Raw genomic sequence first — 17384 nt, 5'->3', positions numbered from 1 at the left:
CATATAACACAGTTGGCAGCAGGGGCGATTCTAAGATTTTAATTTTAGGGGGGCTCAGCCCCCAATAAGGGTATGATGAAAAAATTATATTTGACTATTAGGGTAGGGTTGTATACTACTAACCTTATTGCAATCCACTATTCCATTGTATTCCCTGTATTTCATATATGGGAGTAGGAGTACTGACTGAGCCATATACAACACTGTAAAAAAAAACTAATACAGTTTTTTAGATGTGACCGGTCACTGGAAAATTTTGAATTGGGAATGTAGATTTTTACAATAAAGACTTCCTGATTCAGTATTAGGACATTCATGTTTATCCTTTGATGATACCACAGCTTTTTCTTATGAAATGTATGTGGAAATTAGCAGAAAATTAAAACAACATAAGGGTTCAATGACTGCAATGAATCTTGGGAACACAGTGGTATTGTGTGTGTGAGGCTGTCTGTTCTATTCTCACCTGACTGTTGCTCATTTGCAGACCTACTCCCGCACGACAAAAAAAAATGTTGTATATCCATCTACAATGAAAAATAAATTATTATATTTTATTATTATTATTATTAATTTTTAGCTTTTTAGCCTTTATAATCAACAATACGGTTGGTTATACATCAAGTCAGCCCCTGGAAATTTATTTCATTTCAAATCATTTAACTAACCAGCTAATATTCATTAAGAATATAGACAAAACATGTATTAATGTAATTGTCTATTGGCAATATGTTTAATCTGTTCTATATTTATTTCTATTTATTAAAAATAACACCATTATCAATTTGCCACTTCTATAAATCAATTACTTAAAAAAAAAAAAAAAAAAAAAAATCACAGATCCCTTTACTCTTACTCTAATATATGTATCATGATACACTAATGATTAATTATTACTTAATACAAAATCATATTTAATAATACAAAACAAAATAACTCCACATGATGTTTCTCTCTCTGTGACATTTAGTACTTTCAGACAATGATGTGTGTCTTTAATCATTTCTGTGAATGGCTGCATAATGTAATGGCGAAATACACAATAATATGTTTTGAATTTTGAAAAGTAAATTAAAATAAATCATGATCGTTTCAAGTATGTTTTCATGGGTGTTAATCGCTTCATTTTTGTTGGAAGAAAAAACAACTGTCACACCGTGATAAAGGCTGAAGGTGAACGCAGCGAAGACGTATTGGTATTGGATGCGAGAACACACACACACGCACGCACACGCACACACACTCACACACACCTTGTACTCTCTGATGTTCGCTCTGCTCGGCGCCCCTGTGGATTGAAAAACGCGCTGAATCCATGCAGACTCAGATAAGGGGAGGAGCCGGAACTTGATGCAGCTTGCCACCGTTTCAAATGAGTTTTTAAAGGGGACTGAAGCGATCACTAATTAATTAATCAAATAATTTTTTAGGGGGGCTGGGCATAAGTTTAGGGGGGCTGAAGCCCCCCTAAAAAGGGCCTAGCGACGCCCCTGGTTGGCAGTGAGGGTAGCAGTGGAGTAGCCTGGGATGGATTCAAATTCCAGGCCTGAATTACTGTCTTACGACCAGATTTACTAAACAGGGGAAAATAGCAAGAAACCGCAATTCCAAAACAGTGCAGATTGGGCATGGAAATTTCTGAGGGTGATTAAATGACAATACGCAAATTAAAGAACAAAAAACATCTCATTAACATATCGACCAATGCAGCCATTTCACATGCAAAACATTTAAGTCATGCTTTTTTGTGGTGTTAAATAATATGGGCAAATCCCAGTAATTTGACGAGCGAAAATGTTAGTAAATTACGTTGCACGATTAATTTTAATAATCTCCTCCCATAAATTTTGAGTCTGAAAAGAAAATTCCAACAAATGCATATTCAATAAAGTCAGGCACAAAAATAACTGTGTCCACGCCATTTCAGAGCTTATTCTTCACTGTACATCTTTAGTAAATCCTGATGGTACTATTTTAACCCCAAAAGACGGTTTGTACTGTTGCTGTTAGTAAACCTGGCCCTTAGTCTACCACTGGTTAAAAAACTTCAGAGGTTATTCTATTTATGTCCTGAAAGATGTACACTTTATCACTAACAATCAATTTCTAATAATCAATATCAGTAACAATCAAAAAGATCTAGAACTCAAATATTAAATCTCTGTGCGAAACTTGAGTGTGGTATTCTTCATCTTCTGTTTGTAGACCTCATCAAACTGTTCATTTTGTGCCACAGTGAAGTGACCTTTCCAGTCTCCTACTTTACCTTTTGGAACACAAAAAAATAAGATAAAATCCAAATGGAATGACAGAACTCGGAAGAATTAAATGACATAATTCAGTGGTTTATTAACCTTTTCGCATGAAGGGTGAGATCTTGAAGTCCATGAAAGGGATTGTTTCATGGTTGATCATCTTGTTCTGTTTCATGTCGTCAAACTGAACCATTTTTGTTATTTTTTCCCTCTCTTCAACTGAAGTGGACACACCCAAGAATGAGCACAAACGTTCCACCTCACGTCCAGTGTCCTGGAAAAGACAAAGAAAAATACACATTTAACATTGATTTCTAAGATTGTCACTTCATGAAAACTTTTAAAGATTGTCACTTCACTTAAATTGAATATGTCACTTCATATTCAATTTAGCTTACTTCAACCAAATCCTCATAGAACAAGTACAGTAGGTTAGAATATGTCTGTTTTTTCTCCCACCATCCACTGACATGGTCAAACCAAGGACCAAACACATCTGATGAGAAATTGTTAACGTTAAAACAGAGCCTCTTAATGTAGGGATTGTATATTAGAAATTTACACACACACACACACACACACACACACACACACACACACACACACACACACACACACGCACACACACACACACACACACACACACATATATATATATATATATATATATATATATATATATATATATATATATATATATAGGTTTAACTTACTTTTTCCTTTCATAAATTTCTGTAAGAAGTGGTTAAAGTCCCCTGGTTCAGGCTGTACCATGTTCATTCGATCAAAATGAAAGTAGGAAACAGCATTGTCTTTTGCATTACGTGCTACATACACAATCTGAAATAAGTGAAAAAAAAAAAAAAATTATATATATATATATATATATATATATATATATATATATATATTATTATGTCATAATACACAACATGTTTTGTCTTAATCAGAGTTACAATTTCAGAACATTTGTTTCAGAACTACAGTTCTTCACTTTTATTAAATCTGCAGTGTTTAATTTCTACTACCAGTTCCAAACCTAACTGCAAACATGTCTATTTTCAAAAAAAAATTCCCAAACTGGTCCCCATCTGCTATTTGTCGATTACAAGGGTAGTGTTTAAGGTAGATTTTTTACACTTATTATTTTATTTTTTACTTTTTATACTTATTTACACATATTTACAATTCAAAGAAATCAAGTTAAAAATAGTTACTTTTAGTCATGAACTATTTCACAAGCTTACCTTTAAAGTACAAATGAGAAAATGATGAAGCTAATATACAGTCAGACCTATGCAGATTGAATTACATATCAGCTACAGTATTAGTCACATCATACAATCAAAATAATCCCCAGTACTTTACCCTTGAGTTCTGATCCCAGAAGGACTTGGGTACTAGCTGAACAGGTAAATGAGTTTTGATGAGACGAGGAGTGGTGGTCAGACTATCTGCCATTTCTGTGCCTGTAACTGATAAAAAGGATGTTGTTCTAAATTTGAAGTGTCATTGCTATCATTGTGTGCTATCATTTCAAAACCCAGTAACGGACTTACAATTTACAAAGCACAAGTCAACAATGTAGGAGTAGATAATTCGGTGAAATATTTTAAAGAATTTGTAATGATATTTTTAAATAAAAAAAGTAAGTTTTAAGTTCAGCCTGAAATAGTTTTGTAGGACCAAAGTCAATTTCCAAAACACTGATGGTTGATTAATGTCACAATAAATGAACAATAAATGTCATTTTGATGCTATTTGTGGCATGACCAATCACTCTAGCCTCCTCAGTTCAAGTGGCAAGTGACCTAATCATGTCTTCTGCTTTACTTCTACTTTACTTCAGCACAAAATAAACATGAATGAACACCAGAAAAAGAAACAGTACAACTTACTACAATTTATCATGTCTCATATAAATGCTAATTTAAACAAGGAAATACTTAAATTTGTAAACTGATGTTAAAAAATTAAAAATAAAAATTGGGTGATCCCTTGTGTTTTCCTTTTTTATCCTTTAAATAGTCTGTAAAGTAGAATGTGTACCAGTCTTGGAAGTCTTTGAAGAGTACATAAAACCTATCTTTGAAACCTATATTTGAAAGGAGAACATGGCTTAAGATGGGACAGAAAACATGAGGTGAAGTTCAAGCAAAATGTGCTGAAGGTTTATCTGGATCCGAGCACTTCTCCTGGGGAAAAAAACTTGCCATGACTAACCCATTGAAACAAGCTCTGTATCATGTAAATTAAGTCATTTTAGCAGACACTTTTATCCAACGCAACTTACAAATGAAGACAATGGAAGCAATCAAAATCAACAAGAGAGCAATGATATGCAAGTGCTATAACAAGTCTCAGTTAGCTTAACGCAGAACACGTAGCAAGGGTTTTAAAAATAATTTAATAAATAAAACGAAAAAAAGATAGAATACGAAAAAATTTGAAAGCTAGTATTAGTTTTTTTTCTAAAGAAAAAAGCAAATAGTAAATGAATAGAGTGCAAGTCTTTTTTTGTGCTGAAGTTAGAAGGACAAATAAAGATTGAAGATGGGTGTTTTTGGCTGATCGTTGATTCTGATTTCCTCTTCCTTGTTTTTTATTTTTTACTTATTTATTTATTTTTTTGACAAGCACCAGTAGTTTTGGTAAATGTATATGCCCCAAACTTTGAGAACACTCTTTTTGATCAAAATTTGTTGTCAAAATCCCAGCTCTGAACACACATATTTTGATATTTGAGGTGAGATCTAAACTGTGTTATTGATCCAGATTTGGATAAAATAAGTACTGTTATGAAAGCTTCCTCTGCCATGTCACAGACCATGAGTTCATGGTGCAGAATGGTTATACTAACCTATGAAGACACTTCAATCCCAGTATTCAAGATTTCGATTACCAATATGCTCATAGCCCTATAAACAAAGGCTTAATTTGCAGGCAGAATTCAATCTGTTATCCACAGGTGAGGTAGAGACACTTTTGTTACACAAATGTGGAAAATCCTGGCCCATCAGCTTCACAAGCACACTGTAAAACCCGACAAGTTAACTTAACTCAAATCGTTTGAGTAAACCGATTGCCTTGACTGTAATACCCGACAAGTAAACTTAACTCAAACGGTTTGAGTAAACAGATATCCTTAAGTTATGTTAACTCAAACCGTTTGAGGAAACCGATTGCCTTAAACCATTTAAGTTGAAAAAACTAACAGTTATGAGTACTCTGAACTTAATTCAGTTGAGTTCACTGAAAGAAGATATACATTGCAATTAAGTGATTAAGTGATTAATTGAGCTTTAATGATGAACACCTGCTGTTAACAAACAGAATTACTGAAGAAAAGAGAGAAAGGAACAACAGCTGACTTCAGACACAGCCTCACTCAAACCTGACAAGTTATGTTAACTCAAACCGTTTGAGGAAACTGATTGCCTTAAACCATTTAAGTTGAAAAAACTAACAGTTACGAGTACTCTGAACTTAATTCAGTTGAGTTCACTGAAAGAAGATATATATTGCAATTAAGTGATTAAGCGATTAACTAAGTGCTGATTGTGAATTAGTGATGAACAGCTGTTGTTAACAAACAGAATCACTGAAGAAAAGAGAAACACAAGAACTACTACAACTGACTTCAGACACAGACTTAGATGAAATCAACTGAAATAAAATACATGACATCTCTCAAGATCTGATTAAACAACCCCACAAACAGCATCACCAGCTCCACTTATTAATAACCAGACTGACTTTATTTCTGTCAGACGTCTACAGAAGATCTTATTGAGAATGAACTAAGGTTTAGATGTTGATTTATTGTTTCATTTGAAGTAACCACGTTAGAGATCAGTGTTTGCTTTAGTTGGGCTCTTGACCCTTGATTTCTGTCTTAGTCTTTTCTCTGGCTGTTATAACCGTGTGTTTCTAAAACACATTTGTTGTAACTCAAAAGCCCAGAAGAAATGCCATCAGGTGTTAACCTGTACCTAGGTGTAGATTGTTATACTTCATATAGGTGATGATAATTATTCACAAATATTGATCTGTACAGAGTCTAATCTCTGAGGAAACAAATGTGTAATTAGTAGAAGTGGATCTACACCTATATCATCAGAGATTAGACTCTGTACAGCTCAAAAATTGATGATTATCATCACCGATATAAAGTACAACAACCTACACCTATGTACAGGTTAACACCTGATGGCATTTCTTCTGGGCTTTTGAGTTATAACAAATGTGTTTTAGAAACACACAGTGATAACAACCAGAGAAAAGACTAAGACAGAAATCAAGGGTCAAGATCCCAACTAAAGCAAACACTGATCTCTAACATGGTTACTTCAAATGAAACAATAAATCAACATCTAAACCTTAGTTCATTCTCAATAAGATCTTCTGTAGACGTCTGACAGAAATAAAGTCAGTCTGGTTATTAATAAGTGGAGCTGTGATGCTGTTTGTAGGGTGGTTTAATCAGATCTTGAGAGATTTCATGTATTTTATTTCAGTTGATTTCATCTAAGTCTGTGTCTGAAGTCAGTTGTAGTAGTTCTTGTGTTTCTGTTTTCTTCAGTGATTCTGTTTGTTAACAGCAGCTGTTCATCACTAATTCTGAATCAGCACTTAGTTAATCACTTAATTATTTGAATGCAAAGTTTTAAAACTTACAGGGTTTAAATCAAGGCAATCTGTTTACTCAAACTGTTTGAGTTAAGTTTACTTGTCAGGTTTTACAGTGCAAGCACCTTTGTGCTTTATTACTCTAATTGTGCAGCTCGATGGTGCATTAACCTCAGATATGGTGGAGATTAATTTGACTTTTAAACACTTTCATCATCTTCTGTATAAAACGGAAGTTTCTGATCATTCAGAAGAAATGAAACAATTTCTAAGGCATATCAACTTCCCTGGGGTTGATTCTATTTTCTTTTAGTGTCAAAATCAAGTAAGACCCATTGTCTTAGAGGATATTACTGAGTCAATTAATTTGTTACAATCTAAGAAACCTCCTGTACCAAATCCTTGGATCTAGGTATGCTGCCCCTTGCGTTAAGTATTGCCTAAAGATGGGAAGGAGGACCCAACATTACAGTATGTAACTCATACAGGCCTATTAGCTTTCTCAATGTTGATGTTAAGAAATTTGCCAAAATGTTGGCCTCTCGTTAGGATGGTATGCATTTTCTAACATCCGTATTCTTTTAATATCCTATACTCAAGACAAAACAGTGGCTCCTCTAAAGCCTGTCTCACACTATAGGAGTTTAAAAATCATAACCGATTTTGAAATCTGGTTGCAGCACACACATGAGGAGAATCTTTGCAGATTATCTTCCCTCAAATATTAGACATACACACACTATAAGATTTGATGATTTTGTGACACATCACACACTGCAAGATATTATTAAGATTATCATGCCAGAGGGAGCGTCTCACGTGATCTCACGCAGCAGACCGTCACTTATTTATCTATATATATATGGGGAAGTTGTGGCCTAATGGTTAGAGAGTGGGACTCGCAATTGAAGGGTTGTGAGTTCGAGTCTCTGGCCGACAGGAATTGCGGGTGGGGGGAATGCATATGTCACAGGTCAGAGCGGACCACAGATGTCGTGAGTCTCGCCCCTCCCTAGTTTCCACCTCGAGGAGGTCCCAAGAACACCCCAATGACCAGACAGACGAGAGAAAGTGGGTATAATTAAAACAAACTTTATTTAAATTATCTAAAAGGTGTGAAGGGAAGGGAAAAGGGAATCTAAAATCCACTCTTGGGGCCAGAGAGTATAGGTCCGAGTCGCTTCTGACGCTGTCACGGGGACTCTCAGGTAAGCCTGTCAGTAATCTGTGTCCTTTCCTGCACGTGACTCAACAGGGTTTTTCTCAGTAATGCCTTTGTGTTTCTCCTGCAGGAGAACCGTCGGTGGGGCCCTTCCAGTCCCTGCACGCAGAGCAAAGAAGGTAAGTAATTTTGATGAATTAGGTGGGGTGCGTACCTGACGCCATTCACCATGAGATTCTGGGTCCGCGGTTGGAAACACCTAAAAGGTCCACAGGTAAGTATGCAGGTGAATATATTGGGGTCTTGGCCTTCGGTGTATAGTTAAATATGCAAGAAAGATACACAATCCTTAACTTCGATTTTCGTCTAGGTAAACCCTACGGATGGAGTTTGCAGGTGAGTATACAAGGGCGATGCACCGGTATTTCACTCGGGGCGTACAGGTAAGTATGCTGAAGGACAACTGGGTCTTTACTTTGGACGTACAGGTGAGTATACAAGGGCAACTAGAGCTTGACTCTGGGCATACAGGCAAGTATACAAGGACAATACACTGGCTCTTAGCTTTAGGCGTACAGATGAGTATACAAGGACAATACGCTGGCTCTTAGCTTTAGGCGTACAGAGAGGTATACAGGGGCAACTGGAGCTTTGCTCTGGGCATGCAGGTGGGTATACAGTGACAATACTGAATTGATACAACTCACAGACCCTCGAAGAGGTGGACGTCAGGCTTTAGCCCTTTTGAGCTCGGGGGTCTAGAGAGGGTGTATGTCACGACAACTGTGGTCTTCCTCACCGGGGCAGACTTCCCAGACCAACACTCAACACGGTCACCTCCAACCGTGGAAACACTCCCACGACGACTCAGAGCCTCAAGCTCAGGCCTGTAGGACTGGTAACAGACAGACAGGGTTCCTTCACAAATGTACTTAGCTTCAGTGAATATATGGAGAAGGACGCACTACCTCTCAAATTTGATTAAGAGTGGATAGGAGTACAGATTGAAGTTGCTGCACGTTGGGCCTTCCACGGCCTCAGCTGGTGCCACCACGCTGGGTGACTTCAGGTAGGTTTGTGCCACCGGGTATGTACCTCAGGAATGACTCGAACGCTTCCCTCTCCTCTCTTCCAGACAACGGACCAGAGATCTAGACAGGGGCGAACCTCTGAAAGCACTCCACAAACAGGTATTCATACACAGGGGCTACACAGCTGGATGTTCATATAGCAGCCAACACTTCTCTCAGTCGTCGTCCCCCACAATATGCACACTGTTCCTTACTTGCTATTGTTGACACGTCACCACTCGGCGGAGTAGGGGTCCAAAGCCACGAGCGGGCATGTATATAAAAGACGGTCGTCTCACAACACCGGTGCACGTTCTTCTCCACAGGGTTTTCTCTCCCAGCCTAGAGGGTGATTACTGACGACATGACAGCACGACACTGCAGTCTTCAAGTGTACACACAGCAAAGAAAAGGACTCACCCACTGCACTCCACACACTCACAGTGAATTAGGGTCAAAACCACATAGGACCGGGGATTAGTTCCTGGACGTTGGGGGCACCGATGCAGCAGACGGCCAGAGGAAACATCACAGCCACGACAAGGCACCAAACTCCTTTTTCGCTGGTTCCAGCTCACCCACCAATCCTATTACGGTGGGGCCGCTCACACTGGTCATAACTCACAAGCGGTATATGGATATTCCACACTTGCAAAATAACTGTTGACACGATGAATATTTCAGTGTACTCACACTTCCATTAACACTGGATCTTTCCACTTCTCTTCCAGATAACCGACATCCGACACAACTGGCAGCACAATCTCCTTCCTGCAATCCTAGCAGATCTTCAATGTGTGTTAACTTCACATCACACAATGTATCTGAACACAATGCTCCAATAAAGATATTCGTATACTCAGCCCTGTGTGTATCTCTCTTTGCCAAGCTCCACAGTACACCATACACTCTCTCTTCAACTCTCTCCTCCGCTCCGTTGCACCCACAATAACTACTGGGAATCACCAACACTTCCTGTGTTTCTGATGCCCTATTTATGTGTCTCCTCTTCCCCGAATTGCCCAATCAGTGATCGCCACGCTCAACAAGACACCTGTTCCCAATAACACGCTGATTTGGGTTCATCAGCGTTCCCAGAAGCGGCGGTGTTTGCGATATATGGTCCGGAACTAATCTTCCTAATTTTTGGTTCCGCCCCGTCACAGTCACCCGTGACACATACGCTGTGTCCAAATTCAGGCTCTACATTCTTCGGAGGACTCATTTGAAGGATGTTACGTCACAGCGCCGCGACGAAGGCTGTCCAAATTCGTAGGATCCTTCAAATGCAGCCCACAAATGCGTCCTCCTTTTCCCTGAATTGGAAGGATGGGTGTGGTGGATCCTTTCGCGTCCTACCTATCCCATAATTCTATTCGGCAGGACGAAGCGAGCGGTAGCGGAGTGGGGCAGGAGTATTATTTTCGATGTTTTTTAAAAACTGTCTTTCAAAAATATATATTTTCAGTGTTTTTCTAGTTAGGCATTTTGTTTTAGCGTTAAGCATTTTTTTTTAACATTTGTACGTGTATATGTAAAAAAAAAAAAAAAAAAAAAAGTTTACTTTCGTAAACTAGCTTCTTCCTTACTACCTGTGTGAATATCCCCTTACACACAGCTTATTTGTTAGTGATTGAAGCTGTTTTTAACGCTTCTAAGGACGAAAGAGCAGACAGAAGTGTTTATAAAGCTCCAGGGAGAGAACGATGAGCTCTTCACCCGCGTCTTGCTTAGCGCTGTCACGGTTGCTAGGCGACAGGATATGAGCAATGGGTAAGGGAGGGAACTGAAAGAAGGGTAGGCTGTCCAAATTCACAAACACCGACTTCCGGTTTTTGCGGTCGTCGGAGGACCCATCCTCCTTCAACCGGGTAGGAAGGATCCTAAGGAGGATGCAGACCATGAATTTGGACACAGCTATATACAGTGCTCTCTCCACCCTCAGTACATGATTTAGGTGCCCTTGAGCAAGGCATTGAACCCCCAACTGCTCCCCGGGCACCGCAGCATAAATGGCTACCCACTGCTCCGTGTGTGTGTGTGTGTGTGTGTGTGTGTGTGTGAGCTTGTTTATGTGGTTAACGAGGACACAATTTTTTATAATGACATAGGTATGACACAGGTATTACAATGAGGAGGTGGTTTATGAGGACATTTTTAGTGTCCCCGTAATTCAAAACGCTTATAAATCATACAGAATCAATCCAAAAATGCACAAAGTTTCCTGTGAGGGTTAGGTTTAGGTATAGGGTTGGGGTAGGGCAATAGAAAATACAGTTTGTACAGAATAAAACCCATTACGCCTATGGAGAGTCCCCATAAACCACATATACCAACGTGTGTGTGTGTGTGTGTGTGTGTGTGTGTGTGTGTGTGTGTGTGTGTGTGTATAAACACACTCACACACACTTTGGATGGATTTTGGGTTAAATGCGGAGCACGAATTCTGAGTATGGGTCACCATACTTGGCTGAATGTCACGTCACTTTCATATTTTTTAATTAATTTATTTCTTTTCTTTTTTTTTTGCATGCTAGCTTGTGCACTCACCCGGTGCATTCAAAACTGAGGTGATTTCACTCCCGCGGTTTCTTTTTCTCCTTACACTTGTGATGCAATTTCGACACATTACAGACAGTTGTGTTACTAAAATGTCAAGAAAATGTCAAGAAACAGTTTCCTCTATCACCAATATCCAACGAAGCCCTACATCAGCTGTTTTGCGGTTTTGCTTATTGGCTGTGAAAGTACTGATGTAATCATATAGCCATCATCATCCGATTTAATCCTAAATATCAAACATGTTTGGTAATAATTGTGGCTGCCCCGATTTTGTGAGCGAGCAAATCGGGAGGTGCAAGATTAGATCGGTGAACACCAGATAATCCTCGCCGAACATCGGGACAGAACGAGGTGCTCGACAAGCTGTTTGCTCAGATTCTCTGGAGAGGGAAATCAAGGCTAAATCGAGCTAAAAATCCTGTAGTGTGAGCCAGGCTTATAAGGTGATCATTTTGTTAGATGCCGAAAAGGCATTTGATGTGAGTGTGTCTATATAATATCCAGTGATTGCAAAGATACTATTTAAACTGAACTTAGCTGGTTGATGATATCACAGAATTCAATGATGAACTGCCTTTAACTGAAAATTGAGTGTTTACTTTTGCAGTGGTGGTAAGTAACGAAGTAAAAATACTTTGCTACTTTACTTAAGTATTTTTTTTCGGGGATCTGTACTTTACTTGAGTATGTTTTATTTGCATCTACTTTCACTTTTACTCCATTACTTTATTAAAGACAAAGTTTACTTTTTACTCAGATACATTTCCCCATGCTCGCTTCAAGTATTTATTAAACTGATTTTACAAACCAATGAAAAATTTGGTTTTCTTTTGACAAAAAGAATGCGCGACTACGCGAGTTCTCTGCCAACATACGCTCACGCAGCAGTTGGTTCGAGGTGGAAGATGACCACTAAAATAGGTGATAGTGCAGTTCTTGCTGCCCGCAATGATCCCGAGATTCCCGACAGGGATCACCCATGGCCATATCTCAAGGATATGTTTGAATTCACTGAAGTCAAGGGAGATTCTTATTGGCTGAAATGTCTTCTTTGCCCACTCTTGTCCTGCCACGGATGAATGAAATTTCAGTAGGGCTGTGCAAAAAATCGAATGCTATTTTAATGCTCATCTCATCAGTAAAGACGCTCCTGTAATTAGTAGTACATATTTCCAGCACATGCGTTCAGATCAGGGTTGCCAGGTTTTCACAACAAATCCTGAGCAGTTGCTTCTGCACAAGATGGCTGCCAGCCCAGCGCCACAGCAGAAGGTGGTCGCCAACCCAGCGCCATGGTGCAAGATGGCCACCAGCCCAGTGCCACAGCACAAGGTGGTCACCAGTCCAGTGTTACAGATCAAGGTGGCCACCAGCCCAGCGCCACAGCACAAGGTGGCCACCAGCCCAGCGCCACTGCCCAAGATGGCCAATAGTCCAGAGTCATGGCACAAGATGGCTGCTTGTCCAGCACCTCTGCACAAGATGACAGCCACAGTTGACCCTTCAGAGTTGAGTCAGTTTCCTGTTGACCCTCCAGAGTCGAGTCAGGTTCTTGTTGACCCTCCAGAGTCGAGTCAGGTCCCCGTTGACCCTCCAGAGTTGAGTCAGGTTCACGTTGACCTTTCAGAGTCAGATCAAGTCACAGTTGACACTCCAGAGTTAGGTCAAGTCACCGTTGACACTCCAGAGTCAGGTCAAGTCACCGTTGACACTCCAGAGTCAGGGCTAGTCACCGTTGACACTCCAGAGTCAGGGCTAGTCACCGGTGATCTTCATGGCTAAAGTCAAGTCACCAGTGTTCTTCATGGGCAAAGGCAAGTCACCATTGATATTCATGGGCAAAGGCACCTCACCATTGATCTTCATGGGCAAGGGAAAGTCACCAATGATCTTCATGGGCAAAGTCAAGTCACCAGTGTTCTTCATGGGCAAAGGCAAGTCACCATTGATATTCATGGGCAAAGGCACCTCACCATTGATCTTCAGGGGCAAAGTCCAGTCATCAGTGTTCTTCATGGGCAAAGGCAAGTCACCACTGATCTTCATGAACAAATGCAAGTCAGCATTGATTTTCATGAGCAGAGTCATGTCACCAATGATCTTCATGAGCAGAGTCAAGTCACCAATGATCTTCATGAGCAGAGTCAAGTCATCATTGATCTTTCTGAATCCAGTCTAAACACCACAGAATTACCAAAGTCTCCCCACGTCTCTGTTGAACTACCAGTGCCTCTCCACATCTCGGCTGATCTACCAGAGCCTCTCCTCGTCTTGGCTGAACTACCAGAGCCCGTCCTTGTCTCTACTGAACTTCCAGACAGCACGGGACAGCACGGATGCGGTGGTCTTCTGCGCCGCCCTGGTGGGCTTCTGTCTTAGCCTAACGGATGCGGTGGTCTTCTGCACCGCCCTGGTGGGCTTCTGTCTTAGCCTAACGGATGCGGTGGTCTTCTGTGCCGCCCTGGTGGGCTTCTGTCTCGGCCTCATGGATGCGATTGTCTTCTGCGGTGCCCTGGTGGGCTTCTGTCTCGGCTTCACGGATGCGGTGGTCTTCTGTGCCACCCTTGTGGGCTTCTGTCTCGGCCTCACGGATGCGGTGGTCTTCTGCGCCGCCCTGGTGGGCTTCTGTCTTAGCCTAACGGATGCGGTGGTCTTCTGTGCCGCCCTGGTGGGCTTCTGTCTCGGCCTCATGAATGCGGTTGTCTTCTGCGGTGCCCTGGTGGGCTTCTGTCTCGGCTTCACGGATGCGGTGGTCTTCTGTGCCACCCTTGTGGGCTTCTGTCTCGGCCTCACGGATGCGGTGGTCTTCTGCGCCGCCCTGGTGGGCTTCTGTCTTAGCCTAACGGATGCGGTGGTCTTCTGTGCCGCCCTGGTGGGCTTCTGTCTTAGCCTAACGGATGCGGTGGTCTTCTGTGCCGCCCTGGTGGGCTTCTGTCTCGGCCTCATGGATGCGGTTGTCTTCTGCGGTGCCCTGGTGGGCTTCTGTCTCGGCTTCACGGATGCGGTGGTCTTCTGTGCCACCCTTGTGGGCTTCTGTCTCGGCCTCACGGATGCGGTGGTCTTCTGCGCCACTCTAGTGGGCTTCTGTCTCAACCGCACGGATGCGGTGGTCTTCTGTGCCACCCTGGTGGGCTCCTTTCTCAGCCTCACGGATGCGGTGGTCTTCTGCGCCACCCTGGTCGGCTTCTGTCTCGACCACACGGATGCGGTGGTATTCTGCGCCACCCTGGTGGGCTTCTGTCTCGACCGCAAGGGTGCGGTGGTCTTCTGTGCCACACTGGTGGGCTTCTGTCTCCACCGCTCGGATGCGGTGGTCTTCTGCGCCGCTCCGGGTGGACTTCTGTCTCGATCGCACGGCAGCGGTGGTCTTCTGCGCCACCTGGGTGGGATTCTGTCTCGACCGCATGGATGCGGTGGTCTTCTGTGCCGCCCTGGTGGGCTTCTGTCTCGACCGCACGGATGCTGTGGTCTTCTGCGCATGGCTCCAATTCCACCTTGCTCCTCTCTGGATTACTGCCCTGTCGGTTCGACCCTGGGCCACTGAACGTTATGTTCCTTCCTGAACTTGAGTTTTGTTGTTGTTTTGTTTTTGTTTTTTGCTCTTTTGCTCTCTCTGTTTCCCTCTATGGACCTGGCCCTCCGTCCCTCCCCCTGATTCCTTGCCGGCCCACCTCCCTCCTGGGCTCCTTGTTTTTGGTTTTTGCACTTCTTGTCTCTGTTGGAAGTGGTTTTGGCACTGTGGGAAAGTGCTAAAGTCCTGCTGCAAAATGAAATCAGCATCTCCATAAAGCTTGTCAGCAGATGGAAGAATTCTTCAAAATCTCCTGGTAGACTGATGCATTGACTTTGGACTTTATAAATATAATGGATCAACACTGACTTTAACAATAAAATTCACACTGGACTTTGCATTCTGTGCCTCTCCAGTCTTCCTCCAGACTCCAGACCTTGATTTCCAAATGAAATGCTAAATTTATTTTCATCTGAAAAGAGGACTTTAGACTACTGAGCAACAGTCCAGTTCTTTTTCTTCTTACACCTGGTTCAGGAGTGGGTTGGTTCAAGGAATTTGAAAGCTGTTGCCCTTTTCCAGAAGACGTCTGAGTGTGGTGACTTGATGCACTGACTCCGGCTTCAGTCCACTCCTTGTGAAGCGCTCCCAAGTTCGTGAATCAGCTTTTCTTGACAATTTTCTCAAGGCTGTGGTCATCCCTGTTGCTTGTGCACCTTTTCCTACCACACTTTTCTTCCATTAGTGATGTGTCGTTCTTGAACGATTCGTTCATTTTGAACGAATCTTTAATGTGACTCGGGAAGAACGAGTCGTCTCGGGGAGTGATTCGTTCAGTCGCGCATGCGCATTATTCTATGGGTTCTGTTCTAGTAGTAGTAATTCACCTGTCAGTCAATGCAGTCTTGAGCCGGAAAGAGAATTGATTAGTTCATAGTTCGGGTCTATCGGGTTTTTGACTCGTTCCTTGATCACGTGACAGCCCCATACGCTTACCCAATGCAGTCTGAGCCGGAAAGAGAATTGATTAGTTCATAGTTCGGGTCTATCGGGTTTTTGACTCGTTCCTCAATCACGTGACAGCCCAATACGTTAAACCCAATGCAGCATGAGCCGGAAAGAGAATTGATTAGTTCATAGTTCGAGTCTATCGGGTTTTTGACTCGTTCCTCAATCACGTGACAGCCCAATACGTTAAACCCAATGCAATATGAGCCGGAAAGAGAATTGATTAGTTCATCTCATGAGTCTTCGGGTCGAGTCATTCCTTAATCACGTGACAGACCCATACGCTAAAACCAATAGACACTGACAGTAAAAGAATGCAGAGAATTGAATAGTTCATCTTTCGGTTCTTCGGGTTTTTCGTTCTTTTGTACTGTGATGTGACAACATTGGCTAGAGTAATTAGTTAATTTACAACTTTCCTTACAAAATGGGTGCGTAGTACTTATTTATTATTAGTATTATTTACTCTTACAGTAACATGATGCATTTCTGGTTTCAAATTGTTGTTTTTAATTTCTGTCATGGTGGTACTTTTCCATAACACTGAATGTGGAAATAAAGAGTTGGGTATGCTTAAAATGTTGATCTTTTTTTCTGTTTGTTTGTTTTTGTTTAGTTGTGCAGTTATTAAATCAGATTGTCTGTGTAAACCATACTTTTGTAACATATGACACTTTATAAACATTAAAAACACTGTACATACTTTTGAATAGTTGTTTATTGTTTATTACAGAAAAGCTTTGTAACAAAGAGGACAACTATTCCAAAATAAATTAAAATAATAAAAATGTAAATAATTAAAAATGAAATTAAAATTAAAAGATAATAAAGCCACAGGGTCTAATAACCTTAACAAATGAACTTTAAAAGTACAATATAAAAAAAGAAAAACTAAATATTGCACAACAAGCTATTCCCAAAATAATTTTAAACCATTTGAATAAAAAATAAATGAAAATTAAGAGATACTAAAGCTATGGAGCCTTATAACAATAACAAATTAACTTTTAAAATCACAACAACAAAAATATTGCACAACAAGCTAGTCTTTTTCTAAATAAATAAAAATAAATAAGCTTTAAAATAAATAACACACTGTGGCTATATTTTTAGGACTTGCTTTAAGGCATGTTTACATTATTTAAAAATAATGAATAATGTAGCTCCCTGACCTTGGATGGGCTGAG

At 40.9% G+C, this 17384-nt stretch overlaps 1 protein-coding gene across 1 annotated transcript in view; it reads right to left on the bottom strand.

Moving 5' to 3' along the window:
• Positions 1–1805: 1805 nt before the first annotated feature.
• LOC113107808 (cytosolic sulfotransferase 2-like) overlaps positions 1806–17384 on the bottom strand; it is a 35193-nt gene continuing 19614 nt past the window's right edge. The window contains exons 4-8 of the mRNA XM_026270534.1: positions 3624–3730; positions 2969–3095; positions 2654–2751; positions 2355–2529; positions 1806–2266 (exon numbers count right to left, since the gene is read on the bottom strand). Coding sequence (XP_026126319.1) covers positions 2154–2266; positions 2355–2529; positions 2654–2751; positions 2969–3095; positions 3624–3730 — 620 coding nt within the window. The 3' untranslated portion in view covers positions 1806–2153. The remainder of the gene's footprint in view (positions 2267–2354; positions 2530–2653; positions 2752–2968; positions 3096–3623; positions 3731–17384) is intronic.

This window comes from Carassius auratus, chromosome 8 (assembly GCF_003368295.1).
Source record: "Carassius auratus strain Wakin chromosome 8, ASM336829v1, whole genome shotgun sequence".
Classification (NCBI taxonomy): Eukaryota; Metazoa; Chordata; class Actinopteri; order Cypriniformes; family Cyprinidae; genus Carassius; species Carassius auratus.
The sequence above is the reverse complement of the archived record's forward strand: the minus strand, read 5'-3'. Positions and strand labels throughout refer to the sequence as shown.